This window comes from Marmota monax, unplaced genomic scaffold (assembly GCF_021218885.2).
Source record: "Marmota monax isolate L192 unplaced genomic scaffold, Marmota_monax_Labrador192_F-V1.1 WCK01_AAM20220418_F8-fsc00020, whole genome shotgun sequence".
Taxonomy (NCBI): Eukaryota; Metazoa; Chordata; class Mammalia; order Rodentia; family Sciuridae; genus Marmota; species Marmota monax.
This window is the reverse complement of record NW_026692912.1, coordinates 22,330,010-22,347,756: the sequence shown is the minus strand read 5'-3', so window position 1 is coordinate 22,347,756 and position 17,747 is coordinate 22,330,010. Positions and strand designations below refer to the sequence as shown.

The 17,747-nt window shown below is 63.9% G+C and overlaps 1 protein-coding gene across 5 annotated transcripts in view; it reads right to left on the bottom strand.

The window, feature by feature from the left end:
* Positions 1-17,747, bottom strand: part of Hmcn2 (hemicentin 2) — a 138,069-nt gene that overhangs the window by 49,928 nt on the left and 70,394 nt on the right. For all 5 annotated transcript variants that reach the window (XM_046451453.2, XM_046451451.2, XM_058581844.1 and 2 more), the window contains 19 exons: positions 17,561-17,647; positions 14,585-14,779; positions 13,640-13,770; positions 13,283-13,430; positions 12,906-13,032; positions 11,950-12,104; positions 10,881-11,159; positions 9,374-9,655; positions 8,765-8,873; positions 8,485-8,654; positions 7,342-7,496; positions 6,855-6,951; positions 6,279-6,374; positions 5,477-5,653; positions 3,943-4,100; positions 3,516-3,639; positions 2,244-2,419; positions 1,624-1,720; positions 1,371-1,490 (listed from right to left, as the gene is read on the bottom strand). In XM_046451453.2, coding sequence (XP_046307409.1) covers positions 1,371-1,490; positions 1,624-1,720; positions 2,244-2,419; positions 3,516-3,639; positions 3,943-4,100; positions 5,477-5,653; positions 6,279-6,374; positions 6,855-6,951; positions 7,342-7,496; positions 8,485-8,654; positions 8,765-8,873; positions 9,374-9,655; positions 10,881-11,159; positions 11,950-12,104; positions 12,906-13,032; positions 13,283-13,430; positions 13,640-13,770; positions 14,585-14,779; positions 17,561-17,647 — 2,883 coding nt within the window. The remainder of the gene's footprint in view (positions 1-1,370; positions 1,491-1,623; positions 1,721-2,243; positions 2,420-3,515; positions 3,640-3,942; positions 4,101-5,476; positions 5,654-6,278; positions 6,375-6,854; positions 6,952-7,341; positions 7,497-8,484; positions 8,655-8,764; positions 8,874-9,373; positions 9,656-10,880; positions 11,160-11,949; positions 12,105-12,905; positions 13,033-13,282; positions 13,431-13,639; positions 13,771-14,584; positions 14,780-17,560; positions 17,648-17,747) is intronic.

Sequence of the window (17,747 nt, the reverse complement as noted above, 5' to 3'; positions counted from 1 at the left end):
TGGCCCTCAGAACGGTGGCCCTGCCTCACGCCCCCCTGGGGTCACTGAGGGGCCCCGGGGCCTGCCCTCAGCGGGTCCAGGTAAACTGTGAATGAGGGACCTGCCCGAGGAGGGAGGGGCCAGGTCCCCCGGCAGCAAGCAGAGGCGCAGTCCCGGCTGGGAACCGTTCCCACCTGCTCCGTCCCTGCTGTGACCTCAGCGGCTCCCAGGCTGACCCCCACCAGAACCTGCCCTCGAGCGCCAGACACTGGACATCTCGCTGGCACCCGGCAGCTGCCTCAGGATCCACTCCCCCAGCCCCAGGGGCTCCCCACCAACTGCCTGGGAGCCTCCATGGCGAAGGCAGCTCCACTGTCCCCCGCGAGGCCCAAACCTGAGCGTCATCCCCGAGTCCTCCCCTCTGCACTGCCCGTCCAGCAGGGCAGGAAGTCCACAGCACCACCTCTACCCCAGACTGTCTCCTCTAGCTCCCTCCCAGGTCCCCGAGTGCAGGTGGCGGAACCTCAAGCCTGGAGCCTGGCACAGCCTCCCCACTGGCAGTGCCCGCCTGGCTCCAGGGCCTGTTTCCAGCGTGGCTGGTAGGGTGGCCCTGCCAGAGCTGCAGTCAGAACGGGGACTGCTCGGAGCTGTGCGGTGGCCCGTCTCAAAAGCAAAACCCAGGATCCTAAGAAACCCTCAAGCTCGGTCCCTGTCACTTTAGTGACCAGGTCCTGCTACTATCCCCCTTGCCGACTCTGCTCCAGCCCCACTGGCCCCTACGTTGCTCTGCAAGCATGCGGGCTCACTCCTGCCCCAGGACCTTTGCACTGACCATTACCTCTGTCTGGAATACCTCTCCCTGCCATATCCTCAGTTCCTCCCTCGCCTTCAAGTCTGCTTGGTCAGACGTCTCTGGCCATCTGACCTAAAGCTGCAAATCCCACCTGTACACCTTCCCCTCCCTGGCCGTACCTGTCTCTACTCCCCAGCTAGGCCAGGGGGTCACTTACTCACTTTAGGTGTGTCCTCTGACTGCCTCACTGTGAGGCGGCCGCACCCCCAGGCCTCCAACAGGGGCCCGCACATATAATAACTCCAAGATTTACTGCACCAGGCACCGAGGTGGGATTCAGCAACGGCCAAGACAGAGCCCCACAGAGCCCACAGGCTCACGGAGGACCAGAACAGGACTAAGGCAGGTGACAGGAGTGACCCCTCAGGGAGGCCCTGCCCCAGGAGGGTGGCAGGGAGGGTTCCCAGCAGAAGGCAGCTGTCACTCTGGGGGATGGAGCTGACGGCTGGGGAAACGGCACCTCCACGGCCAGGACCCCTCCCAGGGCTGTGACCCCCCCCCCCCGCCAGGCTGGGGGGGGGCAGGGCGGCCATCCTACCGTCCTTTCTCCAGGAGATCTTGGGGTGGGGGATGCCCTGGCACTCGCAGGACAGCCTGGCGGGGTGGCCCTCGTTGACGGTCAGGGTGCGGGGCTTGCTGGAGGGGAACTCTGGAGCCACTAGGCAGAGCACAGAGGGGTGAGCTGGGTGGCACCGGAGGCGGCCAGGAAGGTGCAGAGGAAAGAGCAGGTGACCCTCCTCCCTGGGCCCCGTGCCAGCCCTGGCGGGCGGGGGGCACCTGCAGACCCTCACCCCAGACGTTCAGGTTGAAGTGCTTCTCCGAGCGGCCGGCCCGGTTCAGAGCCTCACAGGTGTAGTGGCCCGCGTCCCACGGCTCGGCTCTGTCCACCTGGACCAGCATGGACACGGGGGTCAGAGGGGGAGCTCAGGGACGGGGTCGCCACCACACAGCCCATGTGACCTCAGACACACGGCACATGACCTCCCTGAGCCCCGACTCCCACCAGGCGCCTCCCCACCCACGACAGGAGGAAGCTTCTGGAAGGCAGAGCCTGTGGGGTGGGCTGACAGGGCCCATGGTGGGCTCAGGCTCTGGAGAATCCAACTCAGAGAGGGTGGAGGGTGAAGGGGGGCTGCCCTCAGGGGTCCCCGCAGGGCGAAGGGGTCGTGGCCTTGAAGAATAAAGGGAGGCAGAGCTCAGGGCTGGGAGTGACCCACGTCCCAAGGTGTCCAGGGGTGGGCGCAGTGCTGCTGAGCTGGGCCAGGGGCCCTGAGTGCCAGGAGGGCCCCGTGGGGGTCGTCTGGTCACAGTGAGCAGCAGGGATGCTCGTGGCCGGCTGGGCACCACAAGCCCTGCCCGGAGCAGCTGCGCACTAGGGAGAGGCCCGGCCGTCCACTGGGCAGCGGCACACCTGCAGCAAGGCCTTGTCTGCGGAGAGGCGGACCCCGGGCCGCAGGTGCAGGGGCCTCCCGTCCTTCCGCCAGCTCAGCACAGGAGGGGGCACGGCGTGGCTCTGGCACTCCAGGGCCACCGACTCGTGGGCCACAACGGACACGTTCAGCTCTTCCCCCAGGATGCTCGGGGGCACTGCGGGAGGAGGGGACAGGGGCTTTCTCAGGCCTGTGAGGGTCCAGCAGGGAGCCACAGCCGTCAGGATGGGGCTGTCCCAGCTCCACTGCCTCCCAGCCCTGCTTCAAGAGGAGGCCGCACGCCGGCCTGGAGCATTGGGAGGTCACCGCCATGGGGGATGGGGGATGGGAGCTCAGGCCTCGGCTTCCTTTCTTATGACTCTTCGTGAATCTAGACTGATCTCTACGTTCATCAAAACTCAATAGTTATATTTCAGGAAACTTATAAAGCAAATCCCAGAACCACCCTTTCCTCCCCAGATCAAAGTAAGCAGTGGAGCTCAGCCGGGAGACGCGGGGCTGGGGCCTGAAGCCCGAGCCAGATGGCTGCGTCTCCGACTTGCCCGCCGCGGGAGGCCCTGCACACAACTCAGTGGAAGACGGGGATAAAGAAGTCCCCATCTCACCAGGCCACAGGGAGGTTAGACACAGTGACACAGGTGAGGGGCATGGGCACGAGCCCAGGCACCCGTGATCTTGACTCCAGTACGGAGACTGTGCTAGGGTGGAAGGGCTCCCCCGCCCCAGGCCCTGCATGTCCCCGTCCCCCTAAGACCCCATCTGAGGAAACCGAGGAGCAGCAGCCACTGTCACTGTGGGCTCAGTGGGTCTCACAAGGAGCTCAGGGCGGGGCTCTTCTTCCCCTGATGAAGATGAAGAGATGGAGGCTCCCAGAAGCAGAGTGACCAGCCCGAGGTCACAGAGGTAGACTTGAACCCCAGGTGCTAACCAGCACCCTGCACTGCCCTTCCGGAAGGGGCAGCACCTCCACTGGACCACGGACAGTGGGAAGGCCAGGACCCTAGCTCGGTGCTGCCCCTCCTCTGTTTCAGGCTCCTCCCACAACTTTCCTGAACATGAACAGGTTATGCAGAGCCACTGGCCTGCCCACCGGCCTGTCCCACTTACACTTCAGGACAGGTCCTGGGTCCGACTGCCACCTGAAGGCGGCCACAGTGTTAGGCGGTGTCCCCCTTCCAGCCACCATGCCCCGCTTTGGACGCCCCCGCTCCACCGTGGCCTGGACCACGCGACCCTCCTCGCCTGAGACTCACTGTGGACTTGCAGGACGACGTCCCTGCGGTCTTCTCCCACGGCGCTCACAGCCACACAGGAGTAGCTGCCAGAGTCAGAGGTCCGGGCACTGGCCACGGTGAGGACCCGGCCCCCGGGAAAGACCTGTGTCCCCCGAGGGAAGGCCACATCAGCACCTGTGCTGCTCTTACCTACCCCGACAGCCCCATCCGACCCCCAAGGCCCCCACGACGGAGGGAAGCCGGGAGCTGCACCCCAACCTCGAGCCCGTGCTGGCTGGTGGACAGTTCTGTCAGTCCTGAAGAACCCTTTAGGGCCAGGCTGTCCACTACAGTGGCCTCACGTGGCTAGCAAAAGCCCTTGATATGGGGCCAGTCCCATGGTTCTCCCTCGCCCTAAGTTCCCAGGGACCAGGACAGTGATCTGGGGCCACCTGGCCCTACTGACCTGGAGGCCAGGGGTCCCCGCAGTGGACACAGGGTTTCCATCCTTCAGCCACATCAGCGTGGGGCTGGGGGCACCAGTGGCATTACAGGTCAGGCGGACGGGGGCACCGAGCAGCACTGGGCCCGGCAGACTGGGCGGCAGTGTGACTTGGGGAGGCACTGCAGGACAGGGGTGGCAGGGGACACAGGCTGAGCCTCACTGCAGGTGGCAGAGCCTGGGCTGCCCCTCCAGGAGTGCACAGCCACAAACAAAAGCACAGGTCACTCAAACTGGCAACACCAGATGCTTCCGCCATGACAAAGAGGCTCAGAGGGGGCGCCGCTTGCCCAAGGTGGACCAGCAAGGGAGCCGTGTGTGAACCTGGGCCTCAGGTCAGCAGGAAGTCACTGACCACGGGGATGGGTGGGGGACAAAAGGTGGCCAGGCGATTCCATTCTATCCTGAGGCATGAGTCATGATGTCCAGGGCCCCAGGGCCCTGCCCAGCTCCAGGATGAAGCCCAGCCTCTCCCACAGCCTGTGAAGCCCGGGAGCACCAGCCTCCAGATGGCCCCCGGCCCTCTCTGGTTCTGTAAGCTACAGGCGCCCACCCCCCTTTCAGTCTCTTGGATCCCCAGTCTGCAGCCTTGAGCTTTGGAGAGCTACCAGGGAAGGCCCCTAGCTGTCAATGACGCTTCCCGGTGCCCCAGGGAAGCCCTCAGTAGCACTTCACATCTATCAGCTCTTGTAGCAGTTCTCACAGAGTCACGCTCTGGGCAACAACCTAATCACTGCTTGCTATGGTAGGTGAACGCTGCTGGCTCCTTATTCAGGGCTACAGGGCCAGGGCCAGGTTTTTCTCAGAGCATTCTCAAGACTGTGGCTAGATACAAGATGAACAGACAGAAGAATGAATGATTGGATTGATGGGCAGGGGGTGGGTGGACGAGTGGATGGGTGAATAGATGGAGAGACGGATGGATGTGTGGGTAGATTGTGGAAAGGTGTACGGATGGTGGATGGGTAGATGGATGGTAGACACATGGATGGATGGATGGGAGGATGAATAGATGGGTGGATTGGTGGATGGACAGATGGGTAGACGGATGGTGGATGGATGGTGGATAGATGGATAGATGGTAGATAGATGGATGGATAGTGGATGGATGGATGCATGGTGGGTGGATGGAGGAATGGGAGGGTGGATGAAGGAATGGTGGATGGATGGATGATGGATGATTGGATAAGCAGATGAATGAATGAATGGATAGATGGATAAATTAGTAGATGGATGGATGAGTGGGTGGGTATGGTGGATTGATGGATGGGTGGATGGTAGATGAATGGATGAACGGGTGGTGGATGGATAGATGGTCGACGGTGGATGGATAGTGGATGGATGGGTTGATGGATGCATTGACAGGTAGATGAGCAGATGGATGGGTAGATGGGTCAGCGAGAAGAAAAACAAGTGGAGGAATGGGCAGCATTGTTACTCTGGAAGGAACAGGTTATTTGGGGGAAGGGCCCCTGTAGTCAGCCCCCAGGCGGCTCACCATTGACCCGCAGGCCAAGCTGTAGCTCCGTGCTGCCTGCCACATTGGATGCCACACAGCGGTAGCTCCCAGCATCAGAAAGTCGAGCCCGCTCGATGAGGAGGGCCCTCCCATCAGCTGACACTGTCACCCCCGTCCGAGAAGAGAGAGGCTGGCGGCCCTTGAACCAGGAGACATCTGGGACAGAGATGAGAGATGCGAGCCCTCACCAGGGAGAACTTTGGAGAAAATATGGGCAGCCCCAGTGACCTTAGCAGTCGGGGTAACCCACATGCTTCTTCAGCTTCCGTACCTCCTGCCAGGGTCCACCCAGAACTCACCCATGGGAGGGGGCAAATCCTCCCAGGGTCACCTGACCCAGGAAAAGCAAGGGCACCCAGGTCAGATGGAGACAGGAGGGTGGTCTCCCTCCTGGGCTCCTGACCACCTATCCCAGTCTGAGTGCCCAACACCCACAGCTCACCCCAGCACCCAGCCCCTTCCACAACCACTGGTCCAGAGACCCAGACAGAAAGGAACTGGAGTCCCTGGTCCTCGCCCCGCCCCGGGCCAGCCCCGTGAGGTCGCCAACTCTGAGCAGAAGCTCGCAGGTTGCTGCAGACCCAGCTCAGCCCTCCAGGCCCCGGGGACGCCCTGGCACGATGGGTGAGCAGCTGTTGGGGAGGGCAAGGGGAGCGGGCAGGGACCTGCTGTTCCCCCACAGCGTCCACAGCTCAGCAGTGCCGGGGCGTTTGCTGGCCTCATTAGGTGGGAACTGGGCCCTGCTGGAGGGGACTTCCGGCCAAGGGGAGAGGGGTCTTACCGGGAGGGGGCACTCCCGAAGCCAGGCACTCCAAGGTCACTGAGGCATTTTCCAGCACAGCCTTGTTGACTGGGCCTGGCTCGATGCTGGGGGGCACTGGGGGATGGGAGAGCCAGCCTGGTGGTGTGGGCAGTGGGCAGCTCTGGCCCAGGAACCCCATCCCACTCCCGTCTTCCCCAAGAGTCCTGGTCAAGGGCTCTACAGAGCTCGTGCCCTGCACAGGGGACCCCACTCCTGGAACCAAGCCCAAGAACAAAGCCGTGGCCTACGGTCTTTGCTGCCGTTACACAGAACGCCCCAGCACCTGCCAGGCAGGACTGGGGCCAGCACATCAGGAGAAGGCATCCATGTGGCCAGGGCAGGGGTTTGCCCACACTTGCAAGACCACAAGTGAACCCCAAAATGATTCAACAAGCAAAGTGGACTGTGCAGGGGCAGGGCCCGCCTCTGAAAACCCCCCAGAACCCCCGCAGGGCCGCGGAGCCGTGGCTGATGCTGTCACTCCTCCCTTCCCAGCCATACGCTGGCCCCAGGGGCCCTCAAGGGATCACCTGCCATCCCAGGCCACTTCCTCACCCAAAACCTTTAGGGCCACGTCCCCCTGGCTCTCCCCAGCCAGGTTGGTGGCCGTACAGCTGTACACGCCTTCATCCCTCAGGTCCACCTTCTCGATCTGCAGGAGGAGGGGCAAGAGAGAGCAGTGAGGTTGTGTGTGGGGGAAGGCGGAGTCCAGGATGGGGGACTGTCAGAGCAAGGGCCGGACATGGTGAGAGGCCAGGCTGCTGGTGACCCGCGGGGCAGGAAAGCGCTGGGAGGGAGTTACGGGCCAAGAGCTCAGATTGCAGGGGTTCCTTGGTCTCTGAGCACCGTGTCCTTCCCCGGCCCTCTGACAACTGAAGCTCCCGGGTAGGTCAGCACCCAGCCCCAGCACCCCAGTGTCCACGGAGTGTCCCCAGGCTGAGAGAGTTCAGTGCCCATCCCACCCTCAGGTGCCAAGACCCTGCTTAGGGTCTCTGAGGCCTCTGAGAGTGGCCTGTCCACCTGTGCCTAGCTGTCCACATACCTGCAGGCTCCCCCCTGAGGTGGCCAGGGCCACCCCATCCTTCCACCAGCGGAGGCTTGGGGGAGGCACTCCAGCCCCTACACACTGGAGGGCCACGGGCTTCAGGAAAAGAGCCGTGACGTTCTCACCCCCCAGGATGCTGACCGATGGCAGTTCTGGGTAGAAGCAGACAGGAGGGCCAGGGTCAGGCTCAGGAAGGGTGCAGTGGGCACCCAGAAATCCCCTTGATGCCTGGGGGTGAGGGAGCCTTGCCAGACTGGGCCAAGGACTGGTTTCTAGCTTCCCACCTACAGCACCTGGCTAGGAGAAGGAGTTCCTTTCCCTTTAAAAGTTCTCTTGTCCATCTACCCATCATCCATACCCCAACCAACTCATCCCCATCACCCAACCACCTTCCATCCATCCATCCATCCAACCACTCATCTCCCTACTCCATCCATCCAATCGACCATCCACCCACTGACCCTCCCATCCATCCATCCATCTTCCTACCCACCTACCTGCCTGGCCATCCATCCATCCATCCATCCATCCATCCATCCATCCATCCATCAACCATCCATTCTACCCACCCATTCATCTACCCATCCATCCATCCATCCCCTCAACCATCCATTCTACCCACCCATTCATCTACCCATCCATCCATCCATCATCCATCCAAGTGTCCATATGTCCATATGCACATTGAGCAGCCACTCTGTGCCCAGAACTGTCCTAGTCCTCCAGATGCAGCAGAGAAAGGTGGCCTCAGCCCCATACAAGCCACCCTATCCCATTGGGTGGTGGGCTGTGGCCCGAAGAGGCTGGGCAGTGCCAGATCCTTCCTAGAGGAGGGGGTTTCAGGACAGCTCTGACGGACAGGGAGGAGCCAGGCAGAGTGAGAGGGTGCCACGTTACGTAGAGGACTGAATGTGGGCAGGCTAGGGACCACGGATGGGTGGAGGGAGGGACAGAAACAGGAGCTGGGAGGGAAGCAGTGACTGCACTGGAGAGGTGACAAGAGTGATGAGTGATGGAGGCCAGCCTCTCATGCCCACTTCTTTGGGGAATGGGAAGTCCAGTCCAGAAATGCCCTCCAGAGGAAACCAGCCCCATGTCCTTCCCAGCTCCCACTGCCCCAGAGCCCGGGCACCAGCTCACCATGCACAGACACCTCCACCTCCGCACCCGCGGTGCCCGCCTCGTTGGTGGCCTGGCAGGCGAAGAGACCCGCGTGGCCCAGCTCCACATGACTGACATGCAGTGTGGACCCCTGCAGGGCCACCTGAACCCCAGCCAGCTCCTCAGCTGGGCGGCCGTTCTGCAGCCACCTAGGTGGGCAGGGAGGGGACATTCTCCTGGGAACAGGACGCAGCTCCTTCCCCCCCAAGCCTGGAACGTGCTCTCTGCCCTCCCAGCCCGGCCTTATGGCCATACGCACTGGATGGTAGGCATCGGGGAGCCTGAGGCCTGGCAGAGAAGGTCCAAGGGCTGTCCCACCAGGGCGGTCACCTGGCCCAGGCCTTCGGCCACCAGGAGCTGTGGGGGAACTGTGAGCAGGACAGGCCATCGGGTGGTCAGAGCTGAGTGGACCCTGGTGCAGTCCCTCCCAAGGCCCCAGCCACACCTCACCCTGATGTCCCCGTAAATGGCCCCAAGGCTGTGTCCCCTCCCCACTAGGAGTCCTGCGTGCCTCCTCCCTTCTCTCTGGCACCGCACAGGCGGGCACAGGGGCAGAGCAGGGAAGGTCCGCCTGGGAGGCGAGAGCTGCTGACCGGAACCAGAGCCCACGCCCAGCTTCCGTCTTAGGAAGATTTCTGTCTGTTTTTAATTTATGGTGCTATCGGCCCTGGGTCACCTGGCCCCGGGGTTCTGGGCAAGGGCAGAGACTGTGGATCTCAGGGCTCAACCCTGCTGTCCCTGCTGACCCCAGCCCGGTCTCAGTGTCCTCATCTGTCGTGCAAGGCACTGGAGACGTCTCTGACCCCCCACCCCGGGGGCTGCTGGGTCAAGCTCACGGTGGTGGGAGGGGTCCATGGCCGGGGCTCACCCTGCACCTCCACGGCGTACTGCAGCACCGCCTCCCCGGCCGGGCTGCTGGCCACGCAGCTGTACAGGCCTCCGGACGCCTCCCCCAGGCTCTCCAGCCTCAGAGCACTGCCACCTGCCTGCAGCCTCGTCCCGTTGCTCTCCACCACAGGCAGCCCCTCGTGGTACCAGGACAGTGTGGGCGGTGGCCGGCCTCTGGCCACACACTCCAGCGCCACCAGCCTCCCTGCCACGGTCTGCACCGCATAGGGCCCTCCGCCAGCGCCCTCGATGGAGGGTGGGACTAGGGAAGAAGGGCTGCTCAGGGCTGCGGAGACGGCTCCCGGCCTCCCCGGCCACGCTACCTGGAGCCTTGAGTAGACTCCCCTCCTCCTGGAACCTCTCAAGACCCTTGTGGGGAGGTCGCCCCCTCGGCCCTGCGGGCTCCTCCAGGGCACTGCTCCCGTCTTCCCTCCGTCCCCACTGCCAGCCACCCTGTGAGCTCGTCCTGAGTGGACACAGGCTGGCCTACAGGTCTCCAAGGGCCACACGTGGCAGGTCGGCGACAGTGACGGGTCCCAGGGCCACTGCTCCTGAAGTCCCTCCTCCCTGGCAGGAGCGGCAGAGTGGGTAAACCTGAGAGCAGCGGCTCTTGACTCGGCCAGCAGTGGCCTGGGGGCTGGGATTTGAGCCGTGCTGAGAACCTGAGTGGCCAAGACGGAGGCCCCCACTGGCCCTCGCCCTCTGGGGTGTGCTCCAAGTTACTGAGCTGACCGGGCCACGCCAGGGCCTGGGCCGTGGTGCACTGGGAGTCAAGGTCTCGGCCTGTGTGGTTCCCAAGGTGCTGTGGTGAGCACCCACACGACATGTTCACCCCGCTTCAGAGCAAGCCCTGGGCTGAGGGCTGGGCCCGTGCTCAGAGCTGCCATGGACCCACTCAGCCCTCCTCCCCTCAGGGCCCCTGGGGCTGGCACCCACCAGGCCAGAGTCCTGGGCTGCCTCCTGTGAGAGGCCAGGAGGACCCCAGTAACGGCACGTTGCCCTGCACACCTCACGGAGGCCCTTCCGCACCAGTCCTCCCAGCTCTGCGTGTCCCCAGAGCCCAGCCCTCAGGGTTGGCCCATGCTGAGGTCACCAGCGTGACAACTGCAGTCAGACCCTCCCGAGGAGGGACCCAGGGCAAGACCTCGCTGGGCTCGCCCCCACATGGTGATGCCAGTGCCCGAGGCCTTCGAGAGCCCTGCGTGCACCCACAGCACGCCGTGGGCACAGCACTCGCCTCGCAGTGGTTCATGGCCATGGGGGAATTTAGAGAAAAGCGCTAAGCCTCGAGGGAGGCCCGGATTCCAGACAGGCCCTGCCCTGCACAAGGGGGCACAGAGCTGAACCCGCTCCGGGTGACTTTCTGGTCCCATTACCCTGTTTGCCTCTGGCCACTCAAGCAGTGCCCTCACTGGCCTCTGGAGGCAGCAGGCCTGCTCAGTCAGAGTCCTCCCCCCTCGCCCCAGCGGGCCCCGCTCGTCCCTCACCATAGACCTCCAGCCTGGTGGCCTTCTCTGCAGCCCCCACGGGGTTCCTGGCCTTGCAGGTATAGACGCCAGCGTCCGAGTCCTGGGCCCTCGCCAGCTGCAGCTGCCGGCCGCCCCTACTGTAGACCACCTCAGTGCTGGGGGCCAGCAGGGCCCCATCCTTGAACCAGGTGATATCAGGCGTGGGCACTCCTCGGGCCTCACACAGGAACCGCACTGGGTGGCCCTCCATGACGGCCACCTCGCCTGTCTCGTTAGAGCCCCAGATGGTGGGGGGTGCTGGGAAGGACAGGCACGGGAAGAGGGATGGTCACAAGCTGTGTCCCCTGCCCCAGGGGCTGGTGTCCGCCACAGAGCAGCATGAGCACTGCCGTGGGCCACAAGCACCTGTCACGGGCTCCTACCGTGGGGGACAGGGAGTGGGGTGTGGGGACAGCTCAGGGTCATGCCCGTGTGGGACACAAGCCCAGTCAACCCAGGAGATGCAGGTAGAGAAGGGGGCCTCAGGTTTGGGCTTGGGACCCCACTTGGCCTCTAACTCACTGCATGACCCCGGGGTAGGTCCCGTCCCCTCTCTGGGCCTCAGTCTTCCCATCTGAGGGGAAACGAGGGCTGGACTAGATCAGGGCTTCTGCTGGGCAGGTCCCCCACCCTGGCACCCAGGATGGTTGGGGGAACAGAGGGTGTGGCCTGAGACAACCCAGATTCCAGACCAAGCTGCAAGAAAAGGCTCTGTCTGGCCCATGACCCCAACCTTCTAGCACTTTCTACTCTACTCCTGTTTTCAGCAGAGGGAGCAGAGCAGGCTGGGGGCTCTGCCCCTCGGCTGGACTCGTCTCTGCCTCCTTCCATTAACAGCTGGTAAGTACCCTTTGGGTAAGTGTGTCTCGGTGTCAAATGACCGATTTTAACAAAAGTCACGGGACCATTCCCAGGGTCCTGGAACCGTCCCAGGTGGCAGAAGTGAAGCGGAGGATTTGGGGAAGCGCTTCTCGCACCGGGAACTCGCCCTCCAGGCCCCACTCCGGCCCCATCCTCCCTCTCGGTCCCGGAAGGGGCTGGGGCTCACAGTGGACTCTGAGCTGGAAGTCCTTGGCCTGCTGGCCTGCTGGGCTGAAGGCCACGCACTGGTACCGGCCCTCGTCCCCCAGGTGACTGCTGGCGATCCTGAGGACCTGACCGTCCTCCTGGAGCTGGGTGTGAGGGTCTCCAGGAAGGACAGGGCTGGAAAGGTGTCGGGGAAAGCCGTCCGTCAGGGGCAGGCTGCCTGGAGGCCACCAGAGGGCAGAAGCCGGCAGAACGCCCGTCACGGGACACAGAGCACGGCTCCATGGGCACAGGGGATACAGGCCGCCCAAAGAAAGGGAATTCTGACACTCGCGGCAACGAGGGTGGACCTCAAAAACACGCTGGTGGGCTGGGGCGTGGCTCCGTGGCAGAGCGCTGCCTGGCATGTGCGAGGCCCCGGGTTCGAATCTCAGCACAGCATATAAGTAAATGAATAAAATGAAGCCCACCAACATCTGAAGACACAGACGTGCAGACAGGAAGAAGCTGAAAGAGGCCACGAGTCCCGTCCACTCGTGGGAACGGTGGAAACAGGCTGATCTGCAAAGACCAGGCAGACTGTGGCTGCCGAGCAGAGGGAAGGGACGGGGAGGTGGCCACCTGTGGGCACCGGGTTTCCCTCTGGGGTGGTGAAATGCCTTGGGGTAGGTGGTGGCCATGTTGCTCAATGCTGTGGACACACCAAATGCCACTGAACTGTACACTATGTGGATTTTACCTTAAAATGAATAAAGTGAGTTTAAAAAAAATGTAAGAGTGTTGATGGAGTGAGAATCCCTCACTGAGGCCAGTGCAGGGTCTGCTGGGCACCTCCCCCAGGCAGGTGGTCCCTGTGCTGCCCTCTGCCTGGGGGCACAGCTGTCCTGTCAGGCTCCCCCTGAGAGTCCAGCCTACCCCGATCCCCCCTCCACCAACCCCAGCCTGGACACCCCCATGTATCTGTCAAGGGCCACTCACTGCCCGTCCTTGGTCCACTCCATCTGGGGCCTGGGGACCCCTGAGGTCCGACACTCCAGCTCCACGTCTGCACCGGCCAGGCCCAGCACCTCCTGGGCAGCTCCGGCTCCCAGCACAGAAGGAGGGACTGGGGGCGAGAGGTGGGGGACAGCTCAAACCCCAGCAGCCCTGCAGACCCGGGGCCTCTCCCAGGAGGGAGCCCTGCCGTGGGCCTGGGCGCTGCTCTTTGTAACTCTTCACTCGGTTTCCCAAGTGACCGTCCAGTGGGTCCCTTGCTGCTGGCTCCAGGAGGACAGGGCTGGGTCCACGGTGGGCCCTTCGTGCTCCTGCGTGCCGCAGGCACAGGCTCCGGGGTCGCAGGCCCGGGCCTCACTCACCGAGCACAAGGAGATGGAAGTCCCTCTGGGCGGTCCCCGCCTGGTTCTCCGCCCTGCAGGTGTAGAGCCCAGAATCACCCTCCTGGACCCTGGAGAAGTGGAGGGACCGGGCCCTGTCCAGGAGGTGGTGGCTGTCTGTCTCAGAGACCTGGGGGAGAGACCAGAGGCAGCAGGTGGACAGCAGCATTGAGACTGAGGCCTGGGCAGCGCCGGGCACTCCCACTAGGTGCTCCTCTAGGCTTCTTCACAGGACCGCAGGGCCCCACTGCCCCAAACCCTGCTGCATCCCCAAAGACCCCTGTCACCTCTCCCCCACACCAATCCCTCTGCCACTCACCCATCCCAGGGGACACCCACCAGCTGCCCATCCTTGAGCCACGTGATCTCAGGGACTGGAAAGCCATTCGCGTCACACTTCAGCGTCAGAGCCTGCCCGGCCATGCCCGACACGTTAGCCTTGTGCCCATCCTCTCGGATGCTGGGGGGCACTTGGGAAGCAAGAAGGAGAGGGCTGTCCCCAGCTCCTTGAGCCACGGGATGTCCCAGCCCATCCTTGTGGCCTGGACAGGAAGCCCGGACTCCCTCCCCTCCCCAAGATCCCCGGGGCCTATCATTCAGGCCGTCACTGGGGTCCCAGAGGTCTGCCTGTCACCATCTGCCCCAGCAGAAGCCTGCTGCAGCCTTGCCTGGGGACTGCATAGTCCTGTTTGGGCCCCGGGACGCTCAGCCTGCTACAAGGTGTGGGAGCCCCATGCATCTGATCCACCCCGACCTGGTCCCCACTCCTCCCTCCCCGAGTCGGAATCTCAGAGGAGAGGCCTGGGGTGTCTTTGTAGCACATTTCCTAAGCAAGTCATCACATGGTGAGAGCAGGGCTGGTCATGGGGACGCACAGGTGGCCACAGGTGAGTGAGACTGACCTGAGGCTCATGTTCGGCTGGTTAGCCGGGGGAGCCCCAGCCCAGCCTCACGGTGCCCTGCTACCCAGCACCCTGGGCACAGGAGTGGGGGCTCTCCCTGCTGGTGACAGGGACAGGGGCCTGGGGGCAGTTCTAACAGCTGTGCTGCAGGATGGGCTGTGGGCCGTCACACTCACTTCAACATGGATGTGCCCGTGGGGCCACCCAGAGAAGCCTGGGTGCCCTCCTCCGCTGTCTCGGGTGTCTCTGGGAAAGCGGGTGCCCTGCCCTCTAGTCCTGCCCCTCAGTGCCAGGGACCTGTGGCCTCTGCCAGGTGGGTACAAGCCTGTTGCTGGGACCCTACTGCTATGTCACCTGGCCCCTGCCCTGGCGTCCCTCTTACCGTAGACCACCAGCCTGGATCTCCTGGACGCGGAGCCCGCCTCGTTTGTGGCTTGGCACTCGTACTCCCCACTGTCCGAGGGCGAGACCGAGGACAGGAACAGGGACCCTTCCTCCAGCACTGCCACACCTGGCCGGCCCGGCAGGGGCTCTGCGGATGGGCCCTTCCGCCACGTGACCTGCGGCTGGGGCGTCCCTGGCAGGGCGTGCCGAGGTCAGCATGGACGTACCCACCCCCGCCGCCCCCGGTGCTCACGTCGCTGGCCCTCTGGCAGGTGGTCCCAGGTGAGAGGGGCAGGTCAGAGCCGCAGGTGCCCACAGCCCTACCCGCCCAGGGCTACCCGCCGGCCTCCAGGCTCCCAGGGCCCACGGGTGTGGGACACGGGCCTGTTCTCTGCTTCCTTCCCAGGGAGGCCGTGCCCGGCCACCTCATGGAGGACGTCACCCACACCCTCTGACCACCCTGCCCAGCCCTTTAGCCCATCATGGGCTAACTTGCTACAGAGGCACATGCTGTTGAGGTCCTCGTCCTGTGACCTGCCCCACACAGGGCAGTGTCTCTGTGCTGCACCCCCAGCCGTTAGCACAGTGCCTGGCACACAGTAAGTGCCAAATCAATGCACAGCCTGCTGGCAGGCCTCATACCAACTAGTCAGGGCATGAGAAACAGGGCAGTGGGAGGGGACAGCTCTGTCCCTCCTGCTCTCCCCTCCGAGGCTGAGCCTGGGGCTGGCCACTTGCTGGCCACGTGCCCAGCACCACCATCACCATCTCAGACTTGCATGTGGGCTAATGACTGTCTTTGCCACAGTGAGTGTCACTGTCACTTAGCACGGGGCAGGGCCTGCCGCGGAGCAGGTCCTCAAGTGGGCGCTGATGAGCAGGGCACACCTCCAAGATGGCGCTGCCCAGCGGGCCCAGCAGCGCACACCCTGGGCCCCCTCAGTGCCCAGGTGGGTGGAGGGCCCTCCCCAGCAGGCCAGCACCCACAGCCCGACGGCCACGCGCTCTGCCACCACTGCTGGTCCTGGAGATGAGAACTGCCAATACCCATGGCCACTAAGGACACCCCATCCTGTGTCAGTCACTCCCCTGGCAGCTGGGCGCCCTGGGTAGATGCTCCCTCGTCCTTCCCCAGGGACAAAGGGGCCATGGAGGGAGGGGGGAGCATGGGGTCAGGGGACGTGGGCCACGGAAGGTATCCTAAGCGCCTTCTTTCAGGAGGTCCCCTGCCCCACTCCAGCCCACACTGACTGCCCACTGCCCACACATGCTGGGGATTTCCTGCTGGACGTGCAGGACAAGGGCCCAGGACCTGTGTCCAGGCGCATCCCTCCATGTGTCCCTGGACCAGCCACCTGATCTCTGTGCCAGTTTTCTCCTGGAGCCCTCCACCCAGGGTGCAGGCTGGGGTGTCCGTCCCATGGCCAGTGTGGGGACCCAGGCAGGTAACGCCACAGACCACAGACACCACGTACCGCTGGTGCACACACGTCCCTCTCAGTGCCTGCGGCTTCTCCCAGAGACTCCCTGTCCCGCCCCTGAGGACCTGACCCTCAGAGCTCGGCCTGCGGGGGCCCCAGGCCTGCAGCCCTGGACTTTTTAACGCACAGAGCTCACGGGCACCAGAGCAGGACGGCCCTGTGCCCAATGAAGAGTCCAGCGCTGGACACCAGCTCCCCACCGCAGAGGAGAACCCAGTTGCCAACAAGGGGGCCGGGGTCGCGGCCCTCCCGCCCCCCTGGGGGGAGGCAGTGCTGGCACGTGCTGGGCGCTGGGCACAGTGCTCTCCCCCTTGGCCCTCAAGGCCCAGGGTGGCTGAGCCAGAGCCGGGCACTGTCCACCACAGGTGCCCACTGGAGGCGGCAGTCGGAGGCAGCTGGAGAGGGGAAGACCAGGTGAAGCCTGGCCCAGCAGACGGACCCCACAACCCAGAGACAAACGTGGGGGAGGACAGCAGCCTACCACGTGGGGCGCCCAGGGGTGCCAACGCCCTCCCCTTTCCTGACCGGCTGCTCGCTGTTGCCAGGCCCAGCACAAGGTGGCGCCATGGTCAAGGCTGGCAGGGCCCCTCAGGAGGGCTGTGCCCAGGAGCCCCCAGGTGTCTGCCTCGCCAAGGTGTCTGCCACACCCAGGTAGCCAAGCCCTCCTGCCCGCCTCTGCCGCGTCCTGCTCCAGGCAGCAGCTGAGAACAGGCTGCTCCCCAGGCTCCTGCGGGCTGCTCTGAGCTGCCCCGGGCTGCCGACAGCCAGAGAGCAGGGGCCCCACAGTGGACAGCTGGCCCTGGGGAGGGCCAGGGACACTCTCTCAAAGACAAAGGAGCAACGTGGGCAGGCAGGGCCCAGGGAGCAGAGCGGCCACCTGGCGGGGACACCAAGCACCCCGCACATTCCCCTTCTAAATGCCAGGTCCAGTGCAGACACCTAGAGCTCAGGTGCCCCCTGAGACCTCCCAGGGCCCCATGAGAAGGACCGAAACACCCCACTGTGCAGATGAGGGACTGAGGCTCTGAAAGGAGACAGAGCTGCCCTGGGAGGCCCAGCAGGCGGAGCAGGCTTGGCATGGGCAGCTGGCCACAGGGGCTGCTGTCTGGGCCTCGATACGCTGCTGGCCCCAGGCCGTGGGAATTCATCCTCGTGAGAAAGCTGGGACGTGAGTTCCCAAGTCACCAAGACGAATCCACAGGACCTGTGGGCTCCCCTCAGCCCCAACTGTCATTCCCTGGGTACAGAGGGGACAGGGCTTAGGGAGCAGGCAGAGCCAGGGTCCAGCGGCCACACCGTGAGTCGTGTCCTGGCTGTGTGACCTCAGGACCACACTTGCTCACCCTCTCTGGACCAGGACAATGAACTAATGCCAAGGGGCAGATGCTAACATCATCCTACAGAGTTGACAGGTGCTACCTGTGGTGTGCCCCGGGCACAGGCACCCAGCCAGCCCACCCCAGCCTCCCCGCCCCACCCAGGACTGGCCTTACCTCTGGCTGGGCACGGCAGGCTGGCGTTCTCTCCAGCCACTCGCTCCAGCAGGCCACTGGTCTCATCGGCAACCCAGTGTGGAGGCTCTGGTGGGAGGTGACATGGCTGCACTCATACCTGGCGTCCAAAGCTTGGCACCACCCTCAGAGACCCAGGGCCAGAGGGGAAGGCACCCTTCCAGCCTGG